This window comes from Phocoena phocoena, chromosome 8 (assembly GCF_963924675.1).
Source record: "Phocoena phocoena chromosome 8, mPhoPho1.1, whole genome shotgun sequence".
NCBI lineage: Eukaryota > Metazoa > Chordata > Mammalia > Artiodactyla > Phocoenidae > Phocoena > Phocoena phocoena.
The window spans coordinates 50,226,776-50,245,909 of record NC_089226.1 but is presented as its reverse complement, the minus strand read 5'-3'; the positions used below and the strand labels follow the sequence as shown (position 1 = coordinate 50,245,909).

General features: G+C 42.7%; 1 protein-coding gene across 1 annotated transcript; it reads right to left on the bottom strand.

Moving 5' to 3' along the window:
• Positions 1–3,037: 3,037 nt before the first annotated feature.
• Positions 3,038–4,924, bottom strand: FAM181B (family with sequence similarity 181 member B). Its single transcript, XM_065882983.1, has one exon. It carries the CDS (start codon positions 4,765–4,767, stop codon positions 3,487–3,489), a length of 1,281 nt encoding a protein of 426 aa, XP_065739055.1. The 5' UTR covers positions 4,768–4,924; the 3' UTR covers positions 3,038–3,486.
• Between the last annotated feature and the right edge of the window lie 14,210 nt (positions 4,925–19,134).

Here is a 19,134-nt window from a genome sequence, read left to right as displayed (position 1 = left end):
AATTTTTCACCTCTTTATTCCCCCTCTTTCTTATTTTTTAAACCATGCTGAAGGCCTATTTCTATAATGAAAGGAAAAAGTGAGGATGAGGCTGGAGATATAGGAGGCTAAGGATAATTGATGGAGCAGCATCTTGTCCTCATGAAGTAGAAGAGGCAGGATGCTGAGTCCTGAGGGTAGGAGAAGGTCCCACCTGCCTGAGAGAAAATCCCATGTGTGAAAGTGGGAATGGGAAATGGAGGGGGATTACAACAGATGCTTTCCATCTTGTCAGGACGCAGAGTGAGGAGAAGGGTGGGGTTGAGGCTTGAACGGAGATGAGCAAAGGCTTGGAGATGTAAGAAAACAGTAAAACACATTCCAAGAACACAGGAATTCCCAGCTGAGACGGGGAATCCTGAATACGCAGCATATAACGTAATTATTATCACCAGCTAGGCTAAGATCCCCAGCCTGTCCAAAGTCATACAACTACAAGCATATCATAACATATTTCCAGTCTTGAAAAATATCTACCATTGCATTTAAAAAGACTTGTCTGTGGGCAAGTACGTGGCTAGACAGGAGACAAAAATACTTTTTAACAGGCTTCAGGAGAAAATGAAACATGAGAGGAAGCAAAAAATATACTCAGCCTTTGGCAGGACTATTATTAATGGGCACTCCTTACTGTACTGTGGTAGGCTGTACAGTCAGGCATACATGAGCTCAGACTGGAAAGCAACATGGGGAGAAGAGGAATCAGAGATGGGACAATTTGGAGGCTACATAGGGGCCAAGCACACATTCTTGGCATCCTGGATGGTTTGGAACCTTGACATAATGCCAAGACTTGGCTGCCTGGTACTAAGAACTATCTTTCTCTGGTGGTGGGCATTTATACATACCCTATGCCAAATCCTCATGATAACCCTTTGGGATAGTTATCCAATTTTGCCAAGGGGAAGACTTCCTTTCAATACAGTTAGCTAGTCCATGGCTAGTAAATTAGCAGAGATGAGATGTAGCTAAGCTGATTGATTTAGCCCCTCCCTTTGCCCTTCTTACTTTTCACCTACAACAGTGAGGATAATAACAAAACCTAAGCACAAACCTTTGTAAGTATTAAATGAGGTCATGTACGTGAAAGTGTCAGGCACCCCACAGATGCTGCTTATATATTTGTCTAGCATAGTAGTTTTCAACTGGTAGCAATTTTGCCCCCCAGGGGATTTGTGGTAATGGAGATATTTTTGATTGTCACAAGTAGGGGAGTACTATCGGCATCTAGTGGGTAGAGGCCAGGGATGCTGCTAGACATCCAACTATGCACAGGGCAGTCCCCACAGCAAAGAATTAACCTGCCCAAAATGTCAATGGTGGTGATGTTGAATCCCTGCTAGTAGCGTAATGCAGGGGACTGGAAACCGTACACACTAACAAAGCACGGCAGAAGCAAACTAACAGACAGGTCTTGGTGACAGGACACTTACAGATCTGGATCTTGGACCCACTGCTTGCTTTTGACAAGTTATTTTAACCTGTCTGAGCCTCACTTTTCAAATGGGGATCATAACAGCATAAAGTCATTTCAATAAATTAAATAATTGCTGAATAATATTCTGCTAGCACAGTGGAATTAATCATTTGTTACCACCTCGCAATTTAATAGACACCAAGTTTCTAAACTTGCAAACGTTCTTTTCATAGTTAACAGGACTCTCTGCTGTATTTCTTGTGGTGCTTTCTTAAGACAGGTTTTATTCAGAAGAAAGTGACTTAGGGATAGTATTGAAAGCTGTCTGCCATGGCTCAGTATCTTGTTTTTTTCCCCAAATTCTTTTCTGAAAAGATCGCAGTACTTTTGATTTGGGCAAACACTGATCTAGACTTTAAAATCTTTTGCATAACACTGGGTTTCAACTTTCTCACATGTGGATACTCTTACAATCTATCTTGGCTGCCTGAACAGAGGCAGCTCTCTCTCCACTGCAACATAACCAGTAGGCGACATCTCGTATTGTCTGGGTGTTGGTCTCTCCTGACATTTTCACCGGCAAGGCTGCAGAACTGAAGGGCTCACTTTTTTCTTTCCAGCGGCTCACTTCCCACCTGGTCTTTCCTCCTCTGCCCTTCAATGATCCTGATATGCCATGAGTCCTGCCACTTCATGGCTGGTTAAAACATTTCTGATTTTTCCCCAATCTCCCTCTGATGAACGGATCAGACTCCAGGGGACAGTCTGGGAGAGTCTCCTTGGGAAACTTCACACCTTCACTATGCCCTTTAATGGAGAGAATGTGGGTGTGAGGAAGCACAGGAGGCAGAAACCAACGGGGGGGGGAGGGGCAGAGTGGAACAAAATGACAGAGGGTAGAGAGAGTGTACAGCTTGTAAGGGAAAGGGCAATCACCAGGCAAATAGATGGACCAACAAAGAGCATGGGACTTACAGTCCTAATGGCTTCCATGTGTAGAAAACATTTATATAGGTTTATAAAGTATATATACCTGCAGACCCAATCAAGCACTGGCCTGGGGGTGGGGTGCTCAAGGCATGTTATGTATTTTCCCTCTGAGCTACCCAACAAGCTGTGAAGAAGTGAAAAGTGGAGGAAATATCGTCGTCCCCACCCTCTCAGATAAAGAAACTTAGATGCAAAGATGTTATAACTTGCCCAGTCTCCCCCTCCCAAAGTGGTTGAAGAATGGGAAAAGGAGAGAAATGGACCCCAGGTTTGCTAAATTTAAGGTTCCTACATCAGAAATTTGCAAGAAAAGCCCACAGGAAAAAATAGACAGAGCAATGAGAGGCCAGAGAAAGAAAAGTGAACAAGGGCACTGATAAGAGTGGGAAAGTTAAAGAGATGGAAGAAAGAAGGGAGCCTGAAGAAACCTAGGAGGAAAAGTGACAGAGACCCGGGACCAGCACAGGGGAGGTCGGCAGTGCCCACTGGCCTCACGTCCTCAATAACACTCTCACCTAACAAGGCAGAGACCACACAGGAAACCGTCCTCTAAGAAAACACCCAAATCAATAACAACATACCTCTGCTCCATTCTTTTCAATACAGACTTTAATTCATAACGCACTCTAAGGGCAGGGGAGGGGAGGGACCAGGGCACTGTTTGGAGGGGGCAAGCACACTAAATACACTGACCTTTTGATGAAAAGTTGGAGAAGGGACAGATGGCTACAGAAACCACCTCCTGCCCCTTCCGACATCCCCACCCCATTCCCCAAATCCCGTCTTGATTTCTTGGCTTGTCTGATCCGGTAGGAACCTTCCAACGGCTTTTTTTTTTTTTTTTTTTAAACACGAGGCTGTGATTAAAACAACCCCCAACTTCTCTTCATCTCTTTTTCTTAAGTTTCTTTTATTAACTGAATTTTTAAAATCCCGTTTCAACTCCACGTGCATTTGCCCATCGTTCTCTAGGCTTAGGAGAGACCCAGAGGCGGCCGCCTCCACAGCAGTCTCCACTGGGGGAGAAGGGTACCGCGCAGTCAGTCCCGGTGCGCTCCCTCCTCCCCAGGCGCCCCTTCCCAAATCCCGTCCGGTCTCCAAAGGCTGGCGTACGCAGTGCGGCTGTAGCCCGCGCTGTAGTCGTAGGACACCTGCGGGGGCGGGGGCGGCGGGGGCAGAGCGCAGTCTGAGAAGAAGGGGGAGAAAGAGGCCAAAAGGCCGGGCCCGTCGTCCCCGCCCGGAGAGTCCGCGGCGGCTGGGTACAGGGGGCGCAAGGGCTCGTTCAAGGTCAAGCCACTGCGGGGGGCAGCCAGGGGTGACTTCTTGGTCGTGGGGCCGCCCGGGGCGCTCCAGGGCTCGGGGTACAGTAGGCTGCCCCCCATCGCGGGTGGCGGCTCAAAGAGGCCGGGCTCCAGCTCCGGGGGTCCCCTTAGGACGGCGGCTCCGGTGAGGAGCACATCGAGAGGCTCCGCGGCGAGCAAGACGCCCGCCTCGGTGCCGGCGCCGTAGTCGGGCCCCAGCATCTCGAAGAACTCCGCGGCCTCGGCGCCCTTCTCCAGGTCGCCCAAGCTCACGCCGGGCCCCGACGGGCCGCACCCGCGGCCGCCCGCCCGGGACGGCTCGGTGAAGAAGGACGGGGGCAGGTTGCGGGCCCGCAGCGGGACCTTCCTGGCGCCGGGGACGGCCGGACCCCCTGCAGGGCCGGCCGCGTCCCCTCCCACGCCCCCAGCGCCCGCTCCCACGAGCCCGGCCGCGGGCGCCGCCTCCGCAACCCCGGCAGGATCTGCTGCCCCAGGGACGTGGCTCAGCGAGTCGAAGAGCGCGGCCAGGCTCTGGCTTTGGAGGCTGGCGGCCGCCGCGGCCTGCGACGTCTCCCGCCGGGGGCCCGCCTTGCCGTGGGCCTGGACCGGGACCGTCTGGGCGCTGGCTGCGGCGAGCGGCCGCTTGGCGGGCGTGTCGGCGGCGCCCGGGGAGGGCGGGCCCGGGGGCGCGGCGCCCATGAGGCCGCTGCAGCGCTTGATCTGCTTCTGCAGGTACTTGCGGTGGTTCACCTTCCGCTTCGACTTGCCGGGCTTGTCCAATGCCAGCTTGATGTTGCTGGACGCCGAGTCAATGAAGCTGAGCAGGTCGCGGGTGGCCTCGCGCACGTCCCCGCCCTCGGCGCCCGCCAGCAGCGCGCCCGCCGGTGTCCCGGTCTCCTCGTCCTCGAAACAGCAACCCTTGTCCAGGGCTCCGAAGGCGCTTCCCAGCCCGTCAGGGGAGCCCCCGAAGCCGAAGGGGACGAAGGGGTGCGTGCTGAGGAGCGCCGCCTGGACTGCCATCGCCGCGGCTCCCGGGCGGCCCGCAGCGCCGCCCGTGCGCCCCCGGCCGCTTCCCGCCCGCCGCCCAGGCCCGGCTCCCGCCCTGGCGCTGTGCGCGCGGCACAGCTTCCTCGCTTGGGGCCGGGCTCGCTGCTCGGCCTCCCGGGGGAGCTCATTAGGTCTTGTAAGCGAGGGGCGGAGGGAGGGAGCGCGCGGCGACCGCCCCGGTGGCGAAGGGGAGGGGCTTACTTAGCTGGGCTAAGCCGGGGGTGGGGGTGAGGGGGTCGCTTTTCTAGTTTTCTGGGCTTTCTCAAGCTCATCGCCTTAACCCCTTAGTTTCCCTTCACCCCGCGCGTTTCTCTTGGCTAGCTCCAACCGCAAGACGTGAGGATGGGATGGCGCGTCCTCAAACTCCAGCTCCGGTACAACCACGCCCTGGCGCTGGGCACTCTCCATGAGGCTGAGAAGGCAAGAGTCCAGACCCGTGGGTTTCAGTCCCAGCTCTGGTAACAATAGTAGCCATCAGCTACGGGGAAATTGCTTATGCCAGGCACTGTCCATGCATTTTCTCATTTAACCTTTGAACAATAGTCCTATAAAGTACGTATCAGTATTATTATCACCATCTAACAAATGAGTAAACTGAGCCTTAGAGAGTTTCGGTGAGTTGGCCAAAGCTATATCCAGTCCAGGCTGACTCCAAAGCCATTCCTAAGCCCTTTACAAAACTTATGTTCTCTCTCGGCTTCCTCACCTATCAGATAGGAGAAGGAAACTAGTGTCTCTTCAAGCTCTAGCCCTGGTCCTAAAATTCTAACTCGAGTTCCTACAGGACTCAGCTCTGATGCTCTTTCTTCTACCTGTTAATTGTATATAGCAAACTGAGGCCAGCACTTGACCCATCTTTTATTAGCAGTAGACAGCAGGAGGCAAGGAAGTCACTCCCTCTAAGCTAGCTGGTGCTTTAGAGAAACAGCCCTGTGTGTGTATAAAACTCTCAGCCTCTTAGGACAAAATATGGACTGGAACCTCTCCCCTAACTGTCATGCCATTTAAGTTGCCCTTTTGGAACTTCTGTTGCATTTCAAGAATCACCTTGATGTTCATTTAGACCCACTTTCACCTGGGCGAGTTTCTTGGGCTAGAGGAAATGAGTAATTTGGCAGAGCATGAAAGATGATTCAGAAAAGACAGGTTCTGGTCTTAGCCTCACCACTCAATAGCTCTGTGACAGGTTGAAATCCTTGCTCTGATGGGTACATAGCTTCGGGCAAACCAGCTGACCTCTCTCTGCCTTAGCTTACTCATGTTAAATGCAGGTAAGGTTGCCTACCTCACAGGGCACTTGTGATCTTTAAAGGAAACATCCTGTGGAAAATCCTTATCTATTGACTGTTCTATAGCCTGTGATGAGTATTTGCCCTTATTTCTCTAAAACACAAAAAGGTGACTATGTTTCCTTACATGAACATCTAATATGTGATAGAACACCTCAGTCAGAGGGTGTTCATGAGGATTTAGTGAGGTAACATGCATGAAGATACTGTGTGTGTGAGAAAGTGTTCTCTAAATAAGTTATTATAGTTTAGGTGCAGAGTCTACCCGGGGCACCATCTCTTTCTTTTTTTTTTTTTTTTCTGTTTTTTTGGGTGTCGTGTGCAGTGGAAGCCAGAGTCTTAACCACTGGACTGCCAGGGAAGTCCCTAGACCATCTCTTTCAAAACTCTTTTCTTTAAGCCTCATTTTTCAGGATGTAGCAAAACCATTTTTGAGCACCCTGAAGGTACAGCCTTACCAAAAGGAAAGGGCCAGATGAACACTTTTCATTTGGGAGATGAAGTACTTTTCCCAAGCCAACATGCTGAAACAAACTTTTTTTTAACTCAAGTTGGCTCAATTATAATGTACCTTTCGTTTGAGTAACACACAAGATTTTGTCCTCCATGATTCGACTGTTTTTTTTATTGTTGGTGACCTCGCACTCAGAGAATTGTGTGGGCTTGTCACTGAGTTGTGTTTCTCCCTCCTCGGATGTGGATGTCAGCACTTCCCTTTGCCTTTCGGCAGGACCATTCCATTGACCTCTGCGTCTGGCAGCCAAGAGCACTAACTCTTTTTTTTTTTACTTTCTTTCAACTGAGCAGCTCTTACAAATCCCGAGATTGCAGAGGACAATATATTTAATTGAAATCTTTAGTCTGAAAAATCTCTCATAATCCCCACAGAGTTAACTAAGCCCTCACATAATCATATTCAAAATAAATAGAATATGAAAATATTAATATGTAAAAGTCTGTTTCCAGATCATTGGAGTTCTGAGCATCAAAACAGATTTGGCATTAGATGAGGACAGGTTCAAATTCTGGCCTGCCACTTGCTAGGTAAGTGCCCTTGGACAAGTCAATCTGTCTTTCTAAAGCTCAGTTTCCTCATCTGAAAAATGGAAGTGGTCCTAACTGTTCTCAGAGTCTTTGTGAGAATGAGGTATCCTAAGAGGCAAATAATACCCCTGAATCTTGCTTGTTTTATGTGCTCAATGGAGATCATCTCAGCTCCTCAGGGTTGTTGTGAGATGCTATATATGAAAGTTCCTGGCACAAAAAAGCAGCTCAGCAAATGCCCATGTTTTTGATTCTTTAGGCTCCACCTACTTCTTACCAACATATCACCCTATAAAATCAGCATCATTTGTTCTTTCTCCCAACAAAGTGAGTGACTATTTCCAAATGAAAGAGAGCAGCTATACTTGCAGGTTATAGAAACAGAAAAAAGCAGTGTAATATCATAGAGAGAGTGCTAAAATTAGAACCAGAGATTGAGACTGGAGTCCAATATACCCTTTCATTATCCAGCTGACTATAAAAATTCACTTAACCTCCTGTACCTCAATATTCCCATCTATAAAATGGGAATAATCATGTGAATCAATTTGATGAGGCTATTGTGAAAATCGGTGAGATCATGGAAATGGAAGTTCTTTGTCAACCATAAAGCTCTGTATACAAATATAAGATATTCATGGATTAGAATTTCTATAGCCTGATTCACAAAATTGATCCTTATGCATAAAATATCCATCCAATCACTTATTCATTCAACAGAAAGATACTGACACCAACAATGTGCTCAGCACTGTGCTGGTACTGCGGATACAGAGATAAGAAGCCATGATTCCTACCCTTTCTGGTGGACAGACAGACATGCAAAGAAGCCATTGTAATATAATGTGATACTTCTTAATAGAAGTAAATTAAAGGTACAATAATTGATGGGATAAAAGACCTTCAAGTTGACCAGAGGAGCTGGGGAAGCCTGCATAAACAGGTACCATTTGAGCTAAGAATTAAATGATACATTTGAGTGTGCCAAGCAAACAAGTAGTATCTCTGGGAACAGCCGGGCAGGGACATGGTCATACGAAAGCAATGGTGTCTATGGAAAACTATAGATAAGAAGGCAACAAAGAGCAACTTCTGCTTGAAATAGCTCTATAACTGAGACCAAAATAAATCCTTAGTGCTTCCAATGTGCAGTTAAAAGGCACATGTGGACCCCACCTCAAGGTCTCCGTTGCTTTTCCCCTTTCCTCTGGGGAAGAGCTCTATTTCGGATGGAATGAGCTTCAGCAAAGTAAGAGGCCAGCTCCTGCCAGCCCATCAGGCCCCTCCTCCTGTACCCTGAGCAAGCACGCTCACTTGAGTGGTTTTGACATCAATCCATTTCACTTCCTATGGGGCCAAGGGACCTGGCTCCAGCCTGCACTCGGGCCTCTCTGCGGAGCTCCAAACTAGAGCTCTTTTGCCCCACTGATACTTAATGCTGAGCAAGTGGGATTAGTCTCCTTGGGAACCAAGCCCCCCAGGGACTCAAGGGCTGAACTTGCCCCAAACCGTTTGGGAGAATTGAGGTTTCATATTGTCCTTTTACACTTGGATTTCAGGACATTACTTAGACAAAGGCCCACCTGAGAGCTGCCTCCTTTCTTGTGGGTAAATATAGCAGCAGGATCAAAAGCTGACTTACTTATTTTGTTTTCCTCTTTGTAACTTTAATCATATTCCCTGCAGGACAATCTTAGTGCTCAGGGCTGTCAGGAATGCACATTCATAAAGGGAGAAATAATTATGCATCTTTTTTTACTCTCTTTCTCTCTTCCCATACCAACTGCTTGTCATTCACTATTTTTCAAACCTCAAATAAAACAAATTAATTCCTCAGTATCACACACAATTTATAAAGTATCAATTTCATCACAAAATAATGTTGCCTTTCAAATTGTACACTCCCTAAAATGTATCTCTTGTTTTCTTTCTCATCCTTTCCTCCATCCTTCTAGTCCATGTGACATTGACAATGGCTAGTCTGGAGGATCCAAGATGGCATCATTCACATGACTGCACCTGTGCTTACACATGCTGGCCTATCCACCAGTAGCTGGTGTAAGAGTACTCAGACTTCTTACATGGAGGCTCAGGAATCCCAGAGACAGTGTTACAATAGGCCCCATGTGACATCTGTCAGGCTTCTTATGATCTAGCTCCAGAATTCCCAGAACATCATTTTTACTACATTCTATTGGTCAAACAAATCACTAAGGCCAGTTCAAGAGGAGAGAAATTAGAATCCAGCCCTCAATGGAAGAAATTGCAAATAATTTGTTTGGTATGTCTCTTAAGTCTCTTTACATGTATATCACCCCCCACCTTTTGTTTTCTTTGCAATTGGTTTACTGAAGAAACTGGTCATTACCTTGTCATTTTCTCCCACATTCTGGATTTGGTTGATTGCATCCATCTCCCTGGTATCACTTAATATGTTTCTCTGGCCCCTGTGTTTCCTGAAAATGAGGAGTAGATATAGGGGCTTGGTCAGATTCATGTTTTTTTGTTTTTTTTTTTTTATGCTATAGTGCTCTCTCACACACACACACACACACACACACACACTATAAAATATATGCTATAATATTTATAATGGTTTCAAATTAACAATGCCAGTATTCTTACTAATAATATAATTACTACAAAGAATCTTATTTTTTCTCCTTTTTTCCATTATTTTGTCCTCAAAACATATCCCACTAGTGATGAACAGTCCAATTACTGTTTTAAATTCACTTTAAAAAATACTCTCTGTGTGGTTATACCACAAATTCAATACACAGTTAGGTTTATTTGTATTACTTTGCTTTATATAAAATTGCTTTATAAATCTTTAATTTTGTTTTATATTTTTTTTTTAATTTACATGATTTTGGGCTTCCCTGGTGGCGCAGTGGTTGAGAGTCTGCCTGCCGATGCAGGGGACACGGGTTCGTGTCCCTGTCCGGGAGGATCCCACATGCCGTGGAGCGGCTGGGCCCGTGAGCCATGGACGCTGAGCCTGTGCGTCCGGAGCCTGTGCTACGCAATGGGAGAGGCCACAACAGTGAGAGGCCCGCGTACTGCAAAAAAAAAAAAAAAAAATTTACATGATTTCAAAGTCAAAACTATATCACAAGACATATTCAAAGAGAGTTAGCTTCTATTGTGGTCTCCTCCACCCAATTTTCTCCCCCCTTCCTATAGGTAATCTTTGTTGTTGTTTTGTTTTGTTTGGGTTCAGGCTTATTCTTTGTTAGAAATCATATTTTTATTATACATTTTCTTCTTCCTTGTTTTTTTTACTTAACAGCAATACATCTTCATTCATTTTTTTTTACAGTTGTGTAGTATTCCACTGAGTGGGTCTACCATAGTTTACTAAACCAGTTCTGTTATGATTAAATTACTTGGGTTTTTCTAGACCTTTTATATTACAAATAGCACTGTGATGAATAGCTTCAATGTAAAACCAAGATCTACTAACTACTGGTCTGGTGCTCCTTTCATAATATTGATGTAGTTGTGAAAATAAGGCATACACTACTTTACATTTCATTCCTTCTTTCATTTATTTAACAAACATTTATTGAACTCAGACTATGCGTCAGAAAGTGGTATGATTTTGGAGGAACATAAAGATGCATAAAGCAGAGTCCTACCTTCAGGGAATTCATGATTTGGTAGACAGTGCAGACACATATTCAGCAGAATGCAAAGCCATGTAAAATAAGGTGTAAACAAATCACTGTGAGTTCAATAGAAAGAGAAATCCACTCGGATAAAGGAAATTGGCAAGAAGACATGGATAATGTGATATTTGAATACAGCAGGAAGAGCAGAATTTCCCAAAGTACATAAAGACAAATAAACACTCGATATAGACTGCATGGAAATTTAGTTCTAATGCTTGTCCTTAGCTAAGATCTTTTCATTTTTACAAGGAGAATGTTTTAATTTACTATTTATTTATATACATTATATATTAGTTAAAATACTGATTTTTCAAATGAGTGTGGATGGCATTTTCAGTGAGTAATGAGGATTTCTGTGTTCCTGGATATGCATAGGAAAATAGTAGGAGACAACACTAACTGGGCTGGGATTATCAAATGTCTAGCCAAGAGACAATGTAAACTCTGTAGTATGTCTCTTTCTTTCCGTATCTGAGATATTGTTGGGCTTGGTTTATGCCAAAGGAAAATAAGACCTGGAGAGAAAAGATCTGGATTTAAGGTTTGGATCTACTTTTTAACTGTGTCTTGTTTATTAATTTATTCTTTTCTACTTTATTTCAGAAAGAAATATAGACCAATTATGAGAATACATAAAATGCGATGAGATAACACAAATTAAACTGCAAACTAGTGCCCAAATTTTGGTTCCTAATACCATTCCCCAATAAAGGGAAGTAGACCTCCTTGAGAAATGGCTGATTCTAGGACTGGAGGTAGGGAATATAAAAGATGAGCCTGGAACATTTCATAGTACCAGAAAAGTAAAGAAGTGCTCAAAACACTATGTCAAAGAGACACAGGAGCCAACTAAAAGACCTCCCAATGACCAAAATTGGAACAATTTAAGCAACAAAATAAATAATGTAATATTGGATTATGAAACAAAGAATAAAATAAATATCCATTAGTCCATACTGACGTAAACAAATGATTGAATAAATAAATAAATAAATGAGGGTAATAGATAAATCTCCCATAAAGAGGAATTCCAAATAATTTATATGAATACTCTGCTCTCAAGGAGGTGAAGCACAACTTCTCACTCTTTAAGTGTAAGTTGTGCATAGCGACCTTCTTCCAAAAACAACAGTATGGAAAGAAGGGGAAAAGTGATTTTATAGTAAAGAAACCTGGCAAACACCACTTCAGCCAGGTGATCAAGGTTAACAATGGTGAGGTCATATTGATAATATATACCCTTGATGGGATGAGAATGGCACTTTACTAATGTGGTTTTCCCCAAAACCTATTGTTGCCACCTAACCATGAGAAAAACAAATCAGCCAAATCCCAATTGAGGGGAATTCTACAAAATGTCTGACCCGTACCCCTCAACACTGCCAAGGACACCAAAACCAAGGGAAGTCTGAGAAACTGTCACAGACAAGAGGACCCTAAGACACAGAACTGTAATGTAGTCACCTAGATGAGATCCCAAAGCAGACAAAAAGATATTAGGTAAACTAAGGATATCTAAAGTATAGACTTCGGTTAATAATGATGTACCAATGTTGGTTCCTTAGTTGCAGCAAATGTACCATAGTAATGTAAGATGCTTACAATAGGTAGGGGAACTGGGTACAGGACATATAGGAACTCTCTGTACTGTTTCTGCAATTTTTCTGTGAATTTAAAACTATTCTAAAATAAAAGACTTATTAAAAAAGAAAAAAGGTACGAGGATTTCATGAAGAAATAAAAAGGTAAAGTATTAAGTGGGCCCTGGGACCTAGAATGAGATTAAACCTTATAAATATATATTATATCCTTGAGAAATAATTGCATATTTGGCACTCATCTTCCTAAGAGCCAATGGAAAAAGTGAAATCCGGTCAGTTACCGTAATTAACACTACCCAAAACATAAAAGGAAACCAATTGCTTAGGATAAATAGAAGGATCCTTGGTTCTAGAGCCAATCAGGTATTTCTCTCAAGGGTCCTCAATGAGGAGGAAAATGTAAAATGGAGTGAACAATCTTCAGAGACAACAGCTGTGGCTGATCCTTATAATAACGGCTCTAACGGATCACTGATCCCTGGGCCCAAGCCCCTTTGCGGTATGACATTGCCCCTCCTCCCATCATGAGCTGGAAATCTGTTTCTCCACACCTCTGAATCTATGCTGGAGACAGTGCACAAATTCCAAACCTTTGCAAACATGCAACATAAGAGGCTTTGCAGCTTCCACTTTCACACTCTCGCAACACTAAGATCCCATGCTATGAACGATCCCAAGAGAATCAAGGTGCCCCAGATGAGAGCTAGCACCACTGCCAGACATGCCTGTGAGACTGTTCTGCACCCTCCAAACCCAGTCAAATCATCATATAACTGAAACCACATGAGTGGTTCCAAGAAAGACCCGCAAAAGAACCACCCAGGTTGGGCTTCCCTGGTGGAGCAGTGGTTAAGAATCTGCCTGCCAATTCAGGGGACACAAGTTCAAGCCCTGGTACAGGAAGATCCCACGTGCCACCAAGCAACTAAGTCCGTGGGCCACAACTACTGAGCCTGCGCTCTAGAGCCCGTGTGCCGCAACTACTGAGCCCACGTGCCACAGCTACTGAAACCCATGCACTTAGAGCCCATGCTCCACAACAAGAGAAGCCACTGCCATGAGAAGCCCGCGCACCACAAGGAAGAGTAGCCCCCCGCTCGCCGCAACTAGAGAAAGCCCACGTGCAGCAACGAAGACCCAACACAGCCAAAAACAAATAAATAAATTTATTTAAAAAAAAAGAACCACTCAGGTTGCCAGCCAATACCATCATGTAAAATCATAAATTTTGGTTTTAAGGCAATACATTTTGGGATGATTTGTTATGCAAAAAGTTTGATGAGCTATTTTTTAAATAATAAACGTCACTATAGAAGAATAGCACCACACTCCAATAAATCTGCTAAAAGCAACTGAACAGAAAGCCTTCATTCTAACTGAACACCTTGGAAATATCTCTTAAGCAAGATAATCCCTGCCCTGCCCACTTCAACTGAGATAATGAATGTGAAAGCATTTTGCAATCGGAAAGCATCCTACCAATAGCCATTTGTCCAATTTTTAAAAAAAATGTTATGGGCTTTCCAGAATATTGCTAAACCAGGCCAGCAAGCGGTACATGCATAAAAACAACAAAGGATTCTCCTTACCCTAGACAATCATTAAGTCAGTGTTTTCTAAACTGTGCCCTCCTCCCCACTGCTTGTCACCAGTGATCACTCAGGTGATCCCCAGATGGCTTGGTGTTTTCAAAAGAAAAAAAGCTGAAACAATTTTGTGTACATATATATATATATATATATTTTTTTTTTTTTTTTTTTTTTTTTTGCGGTACGCGGGCCTCTCACTGTTGTGGCCTCTCCTGTTGCAAGCACAGGCTCTGGACGCGCAGGCTCAGTGGCCATGGCTCACGGGCCTAGCCGCTCCGCAGCATGTGGGATCTTCCTGGACCGGGGCATGAACCTGTGTCCCCTGCATGGGCAGGCGGACTCTCAACCACTGCGCCACCAGAGAAGCCCTGTGTACATATATTTTATAAATTTTAAATTAAAAATTATGTAAGTGAGACAATGTAAACACCTAATACAGTGCTTGACATCTACTCTATGTAACATGGTAAATGGTGACTATTATTATTAATGTCAGGGTTTTTTAATATTATTATCATTATTGGTATAATAAAATAGAACATTTTTGTGGCCATAATAAATAAATAAATTATTAATAAATAAATAAGGGAGTCAACAGCACAAGAAAAGAAATCATGGCTTTCAAAGAAATCACAGTTTTTCTTTATAATCATAACCTAATGGTTGCACATGTATATCAAAGACTGCATACATTTGTTCCAGCTAAACTACATGATCAGTCAGTTAATAGATATGGTTTTTACCTCAAGTTTATGTAATTTACACATTAGAGTTTTTGTTGGTTACATTTCCATTTTATTATTAATATATTGCATCTATATCTCAAATTTATGAAAGCAGATCAATGGCTTCAAAGCAATTTTGTAGTACTAAATTAGTGAGAAAAATAGTAAAAAACATTATAAATATATATAGTAAACAAGATAAATGAAAATATAAAATATACATGCTGGCATAAACACATCTGTAAGTATAATAATTTGTATAAGCACTGCAAAAAAAGAAATAAAAAAAAAGAAGAAATTTGGAAACTAATTGATTTGAGCCACAGAACCCAGGAAAGCCTCAGTACTTGAGAAAGTAAGCGTGAGGAGAGGGAAAATAGGAGAATTGGTTGAAAGCCTGTATAAGAAGCAATTAGAATTCAAGATCCCCTCCCCCATTCCATATAGCCCCTTGGTTGAAAACAAGAATTTTATTTTCTACGGGATTGAACCAGAATGGTTCTAGCATAGGGGATTCCATGTACAATGTAGAGTGAGCAATGACACACCCTACTGAAAACAAAGGGATTAAATGAAATTCTACATTATGAATAATGAATAATGACCCTCAGCCTCATTTTCCAGTCAGTTTCTAGAATGTTTGCAGCAGGTCACATACTCCCGAGTCAGGAAATTGGAGTAGTCTTCTCTGAAGGGTTACTAGCAGAAGAGAAAAGACTGGGTGGATTTTCAATAAGCTTTTTATAATAGCTATCCAATCTTAAATATAAATTCACATCCAGCGTTCATCAAATATTTTGGCAATGCCTCCAACATGGATAATAGAGAGCCCCCCCAAAAAAATTAGGGGGAATAATCCCACAGGAAACTAACAATGCAAAGAGCAAAAGTTCCATATAAATTATAATTCAGAGATAAAATAAGATTAATGATTAAAGAGATAAGAGAAAATATTGCAAGATGAAACAAGAATTAGATGAAATTAGATGAAACAAGAATTAGATGCTACAAAAAAAAGGAAGGGAGTAAATCAAAAATAAGAAAGCACTCTTAGAAATTTGTGGTAATACATTTTTAAAAGTCAATAAAAGGATCGGAAGATAAAGTTAAGGAAATCTCCTAGGATGAATAAGAAGTCCAAGAAACGTTCAAAATTAAGCCTAGAGGAATTTCAGGGGGAAAAAAATAGATAAAATGGAGTAGAAAATATTATCAAAGAAATAAAACATGTAAATATTGTAGGACTGAAGGATATGTATTTCCAGATTAAAAGAATTTACTAAATGCCTAGTAAACAACGATAAGATCCACACCAAAGCACATTATTATACATTTTCAGAATATTAAAGGACTCTAAAGAGAGATAAATGTGATGTACAAAAAATAAAAATAAGATAACAACATCAGACCTCTGATTAACAACACCAGAACTTGAAAAAAATGGAGCAATGCCCTTAAAAATCTGAGAAGGAATTATTTCCTAGTTAGAATTCTATACCGAATCCAATGATTCATTAAGCATGAGGATAGGATAACATTTTCAGACATACAATATCTTATGAAATTGCCTTTCAAGAAACTTTTCTCAAGGGACCACTAAATAATGTGCTCCATGAAAAACACAGAAGAAAATGGTATCCAGAAAACAGGGGATGCGTCACAGGATAGAGTCAAAGAGAATTACCTGGATAGTGACAGAGAGAAGTACTACCACAGCCATATAGCAGGCTGGGTGGTGACGATCAGTTAAATTAGAACAGGAAAATGGAGAATTCCTGGAGAAGGAGGGGATGTTGCAAAGAAAAATCAGTGGAAGTGATCAATTTTCTTATTTATTTGACAGTGATGATAGGAGATAACAGATACTCTTGCTACTTTTTTAAAATTTATTTATTTAATTTATTTATTTTTGGCTGTGTTGAGTCTCTGTTGCTGTGCACAGGCTTTCTCTAGTTGCGGTGAGCTGGGGCTACTCTTCTTTGCGGTGCGCGGGCTTCTCATGGCGGTGGCTTCTCTTGCTGCAGAGCATGGGCTCTAGGCACACGGGCTTCAGTAGTTGTGGCTCGCAGGCTCTAAAGCACAAGCTCAGTAGTTGTGGCGCACGGGCTTAGTTGCTCTGCGGCATGTGGGATCATCTCGGACCAGGGCTCGAACCCATGTCCCCTGCATTGGCAGGTGGATTCTTAACCACTGCACCACCAGGGAAGTCTCACTCTTGCTGCTTTGAATATCCTAACCTTATTCTTATTCTTACCTGACAGAGCGCACCTCTCTCTGTGGAGGCTGAAAATGACAGACAGTTGCATGTCCCCTTTAACTACAGCAGGGACATGAGAGCCAATCTCAGCCAATGAGACATTAAGAGAAATCTACTCTTGGAATTCTAGGAAAGTCCCTCCTCACGTACATATTTTTAAAAGAGATAAAAGGAGAAAAAGGAAAGAGAGAGGAAGGAATGCCCTCCCTCCTGCCTTTGTTATATATGTGATACTTGGAGCTGCAGCAGCCATCTTACAACCATGAGGATTCAAGCCTCAAAATTAAAAAATCAACATGCTAAGGTTGGCAGAGCAGAAATATGAAAAGCACCTGAATCCTCAATGATATCATAATGTCACTGAGTTAACCAACCCCAGAACTCCCTGACTCCAGACTTCTTTAAGAGTAAGATAATAAACCTATTTTTTTAGGCTACTTTTAGTTGGGTATGGTGTTACTTTGCAATCAAAAGCATTCTAAATTCTATAAGAAGGTGTTCTCCTTCTGTTAATGTGTTTAGGGAAACATAAAGTGAAATATACATAGAAAGCTAAATCCCCCCAAAATAAGGCAATTATTAACTTCAGGCAAAACAAAAAGCTGTACAAGAAATTTTAGTAAAATGTAGAGGAACTGTGAACAATATTCACATAATAATAGAATAATCATTGAAAATTTAACCAAACTGTGTTATCACTGTACTGAGATGACTGGGAAAGGGAAGAGGGGGAGTACCCCACGGGTGGAAAAGGTGTAAGTGTTCTATAAGTAATAGAGTTTTCAGGGCAAGCAGTTTTTTGAGGGGTAACACTTATGAAAGGTAAGAGGGAGAGAAAGTAGAATTGGACAAGGAAAGCTTACAGACTACAATGCAGATCTGAGACCTGTGAAAGGAAAGGAAAGAGGAAGCTGAATCCAGCTGGGAGGGCCTCAGACAGTTCCATGGACCTGACAAAATTCTCTGCAAGCCCGGAGGGGACGTTTGGAGTAAAGATGACTCAGTAAAGGAGTAATACACCAGTCAGAAATGGCTAGGCCTGTGCATCACCACTTTGCCCAGTCATCGGATGGAGTCACCTCCAGAAGAGCGTGGTGGCCTCAGCTTAGAAGAGCAAGAAGTCTGAACACGTTAACACCTGAAGGCTGTCAGCTCAGTGTACTTGCAGCAGCTGGGCAATGAATACTTTCTTGAAGAGGAATCTGAGCAGTGCATCTCCATGCCTGCCACATGAGATTATTTTGAAACGTGTAGGTAAAAATAGAAAGAAAAACAAAAGTTGTAAAATGTTTAAAGTAAGAGTCAGAAATAGGGATAATGGGGGAGAAAATTCTAATACTTTTCTTTCTAAACCATGCACATATTTATTTTAATAACAAATTAAAATTTTAAACTTAAAAAGTCATTCTATAGGAGCTTTTCCACAATTACTCTATTCCAAGTAGAAACAATTACACTATGATAACACTTAACAATTACAGTATGATACTAATAAGGGCATTTGTAGCAATGTCAAGAGTACTTCTCAAGTGCCTTATCTTAGCAACATATTCAGTATCCTGAATAGCCAGGACTAATCATGTTAGAGCTGAAATATCAAGACTGCTTTATGTTGAGGATAAGGTAACAGGATTTTTAGGAATAAAACTGTGGAGAAAGCAACTTGATTACCTAAGGATTGATATTTTTTTCTTTTTAGGTGATGGTTTTCTTCACTTATCCAAGAAATAATTAAGGCACATTATTGAAAAATATTTCAAAACTATATCAACATACTGCAATGGAGCATAAAAAAGTACTTTCTAGAGCCATATGCAGCCAGTAGTGGAGTTGGAAGTCCATTCATCTCCACCTCCCAAATTAAAATGTTCAAGCATGTTATGCTTATTAAAAGTAACATCTCGTGGGATGTTAAGTTAGAAATCTCTTTTTAATTTCTTGGTCTTTATAATCGGACTGGTGGTCATAGAAAACCAGATAGACAGATAAAGAATGAGATCTTCATCTATCTATCTAAAGAATGAGATCCTAATGTGAGCAAATCCTGACACTGCTTCAGCTGCACATTGGCACCACCATGAGCCCAAACTCTTTTATCTGCTCCGTCTTCCTTAATGTGTTTGTTTTCATCCTTATGTGGGAGCCTCATGGTTGCAAAATG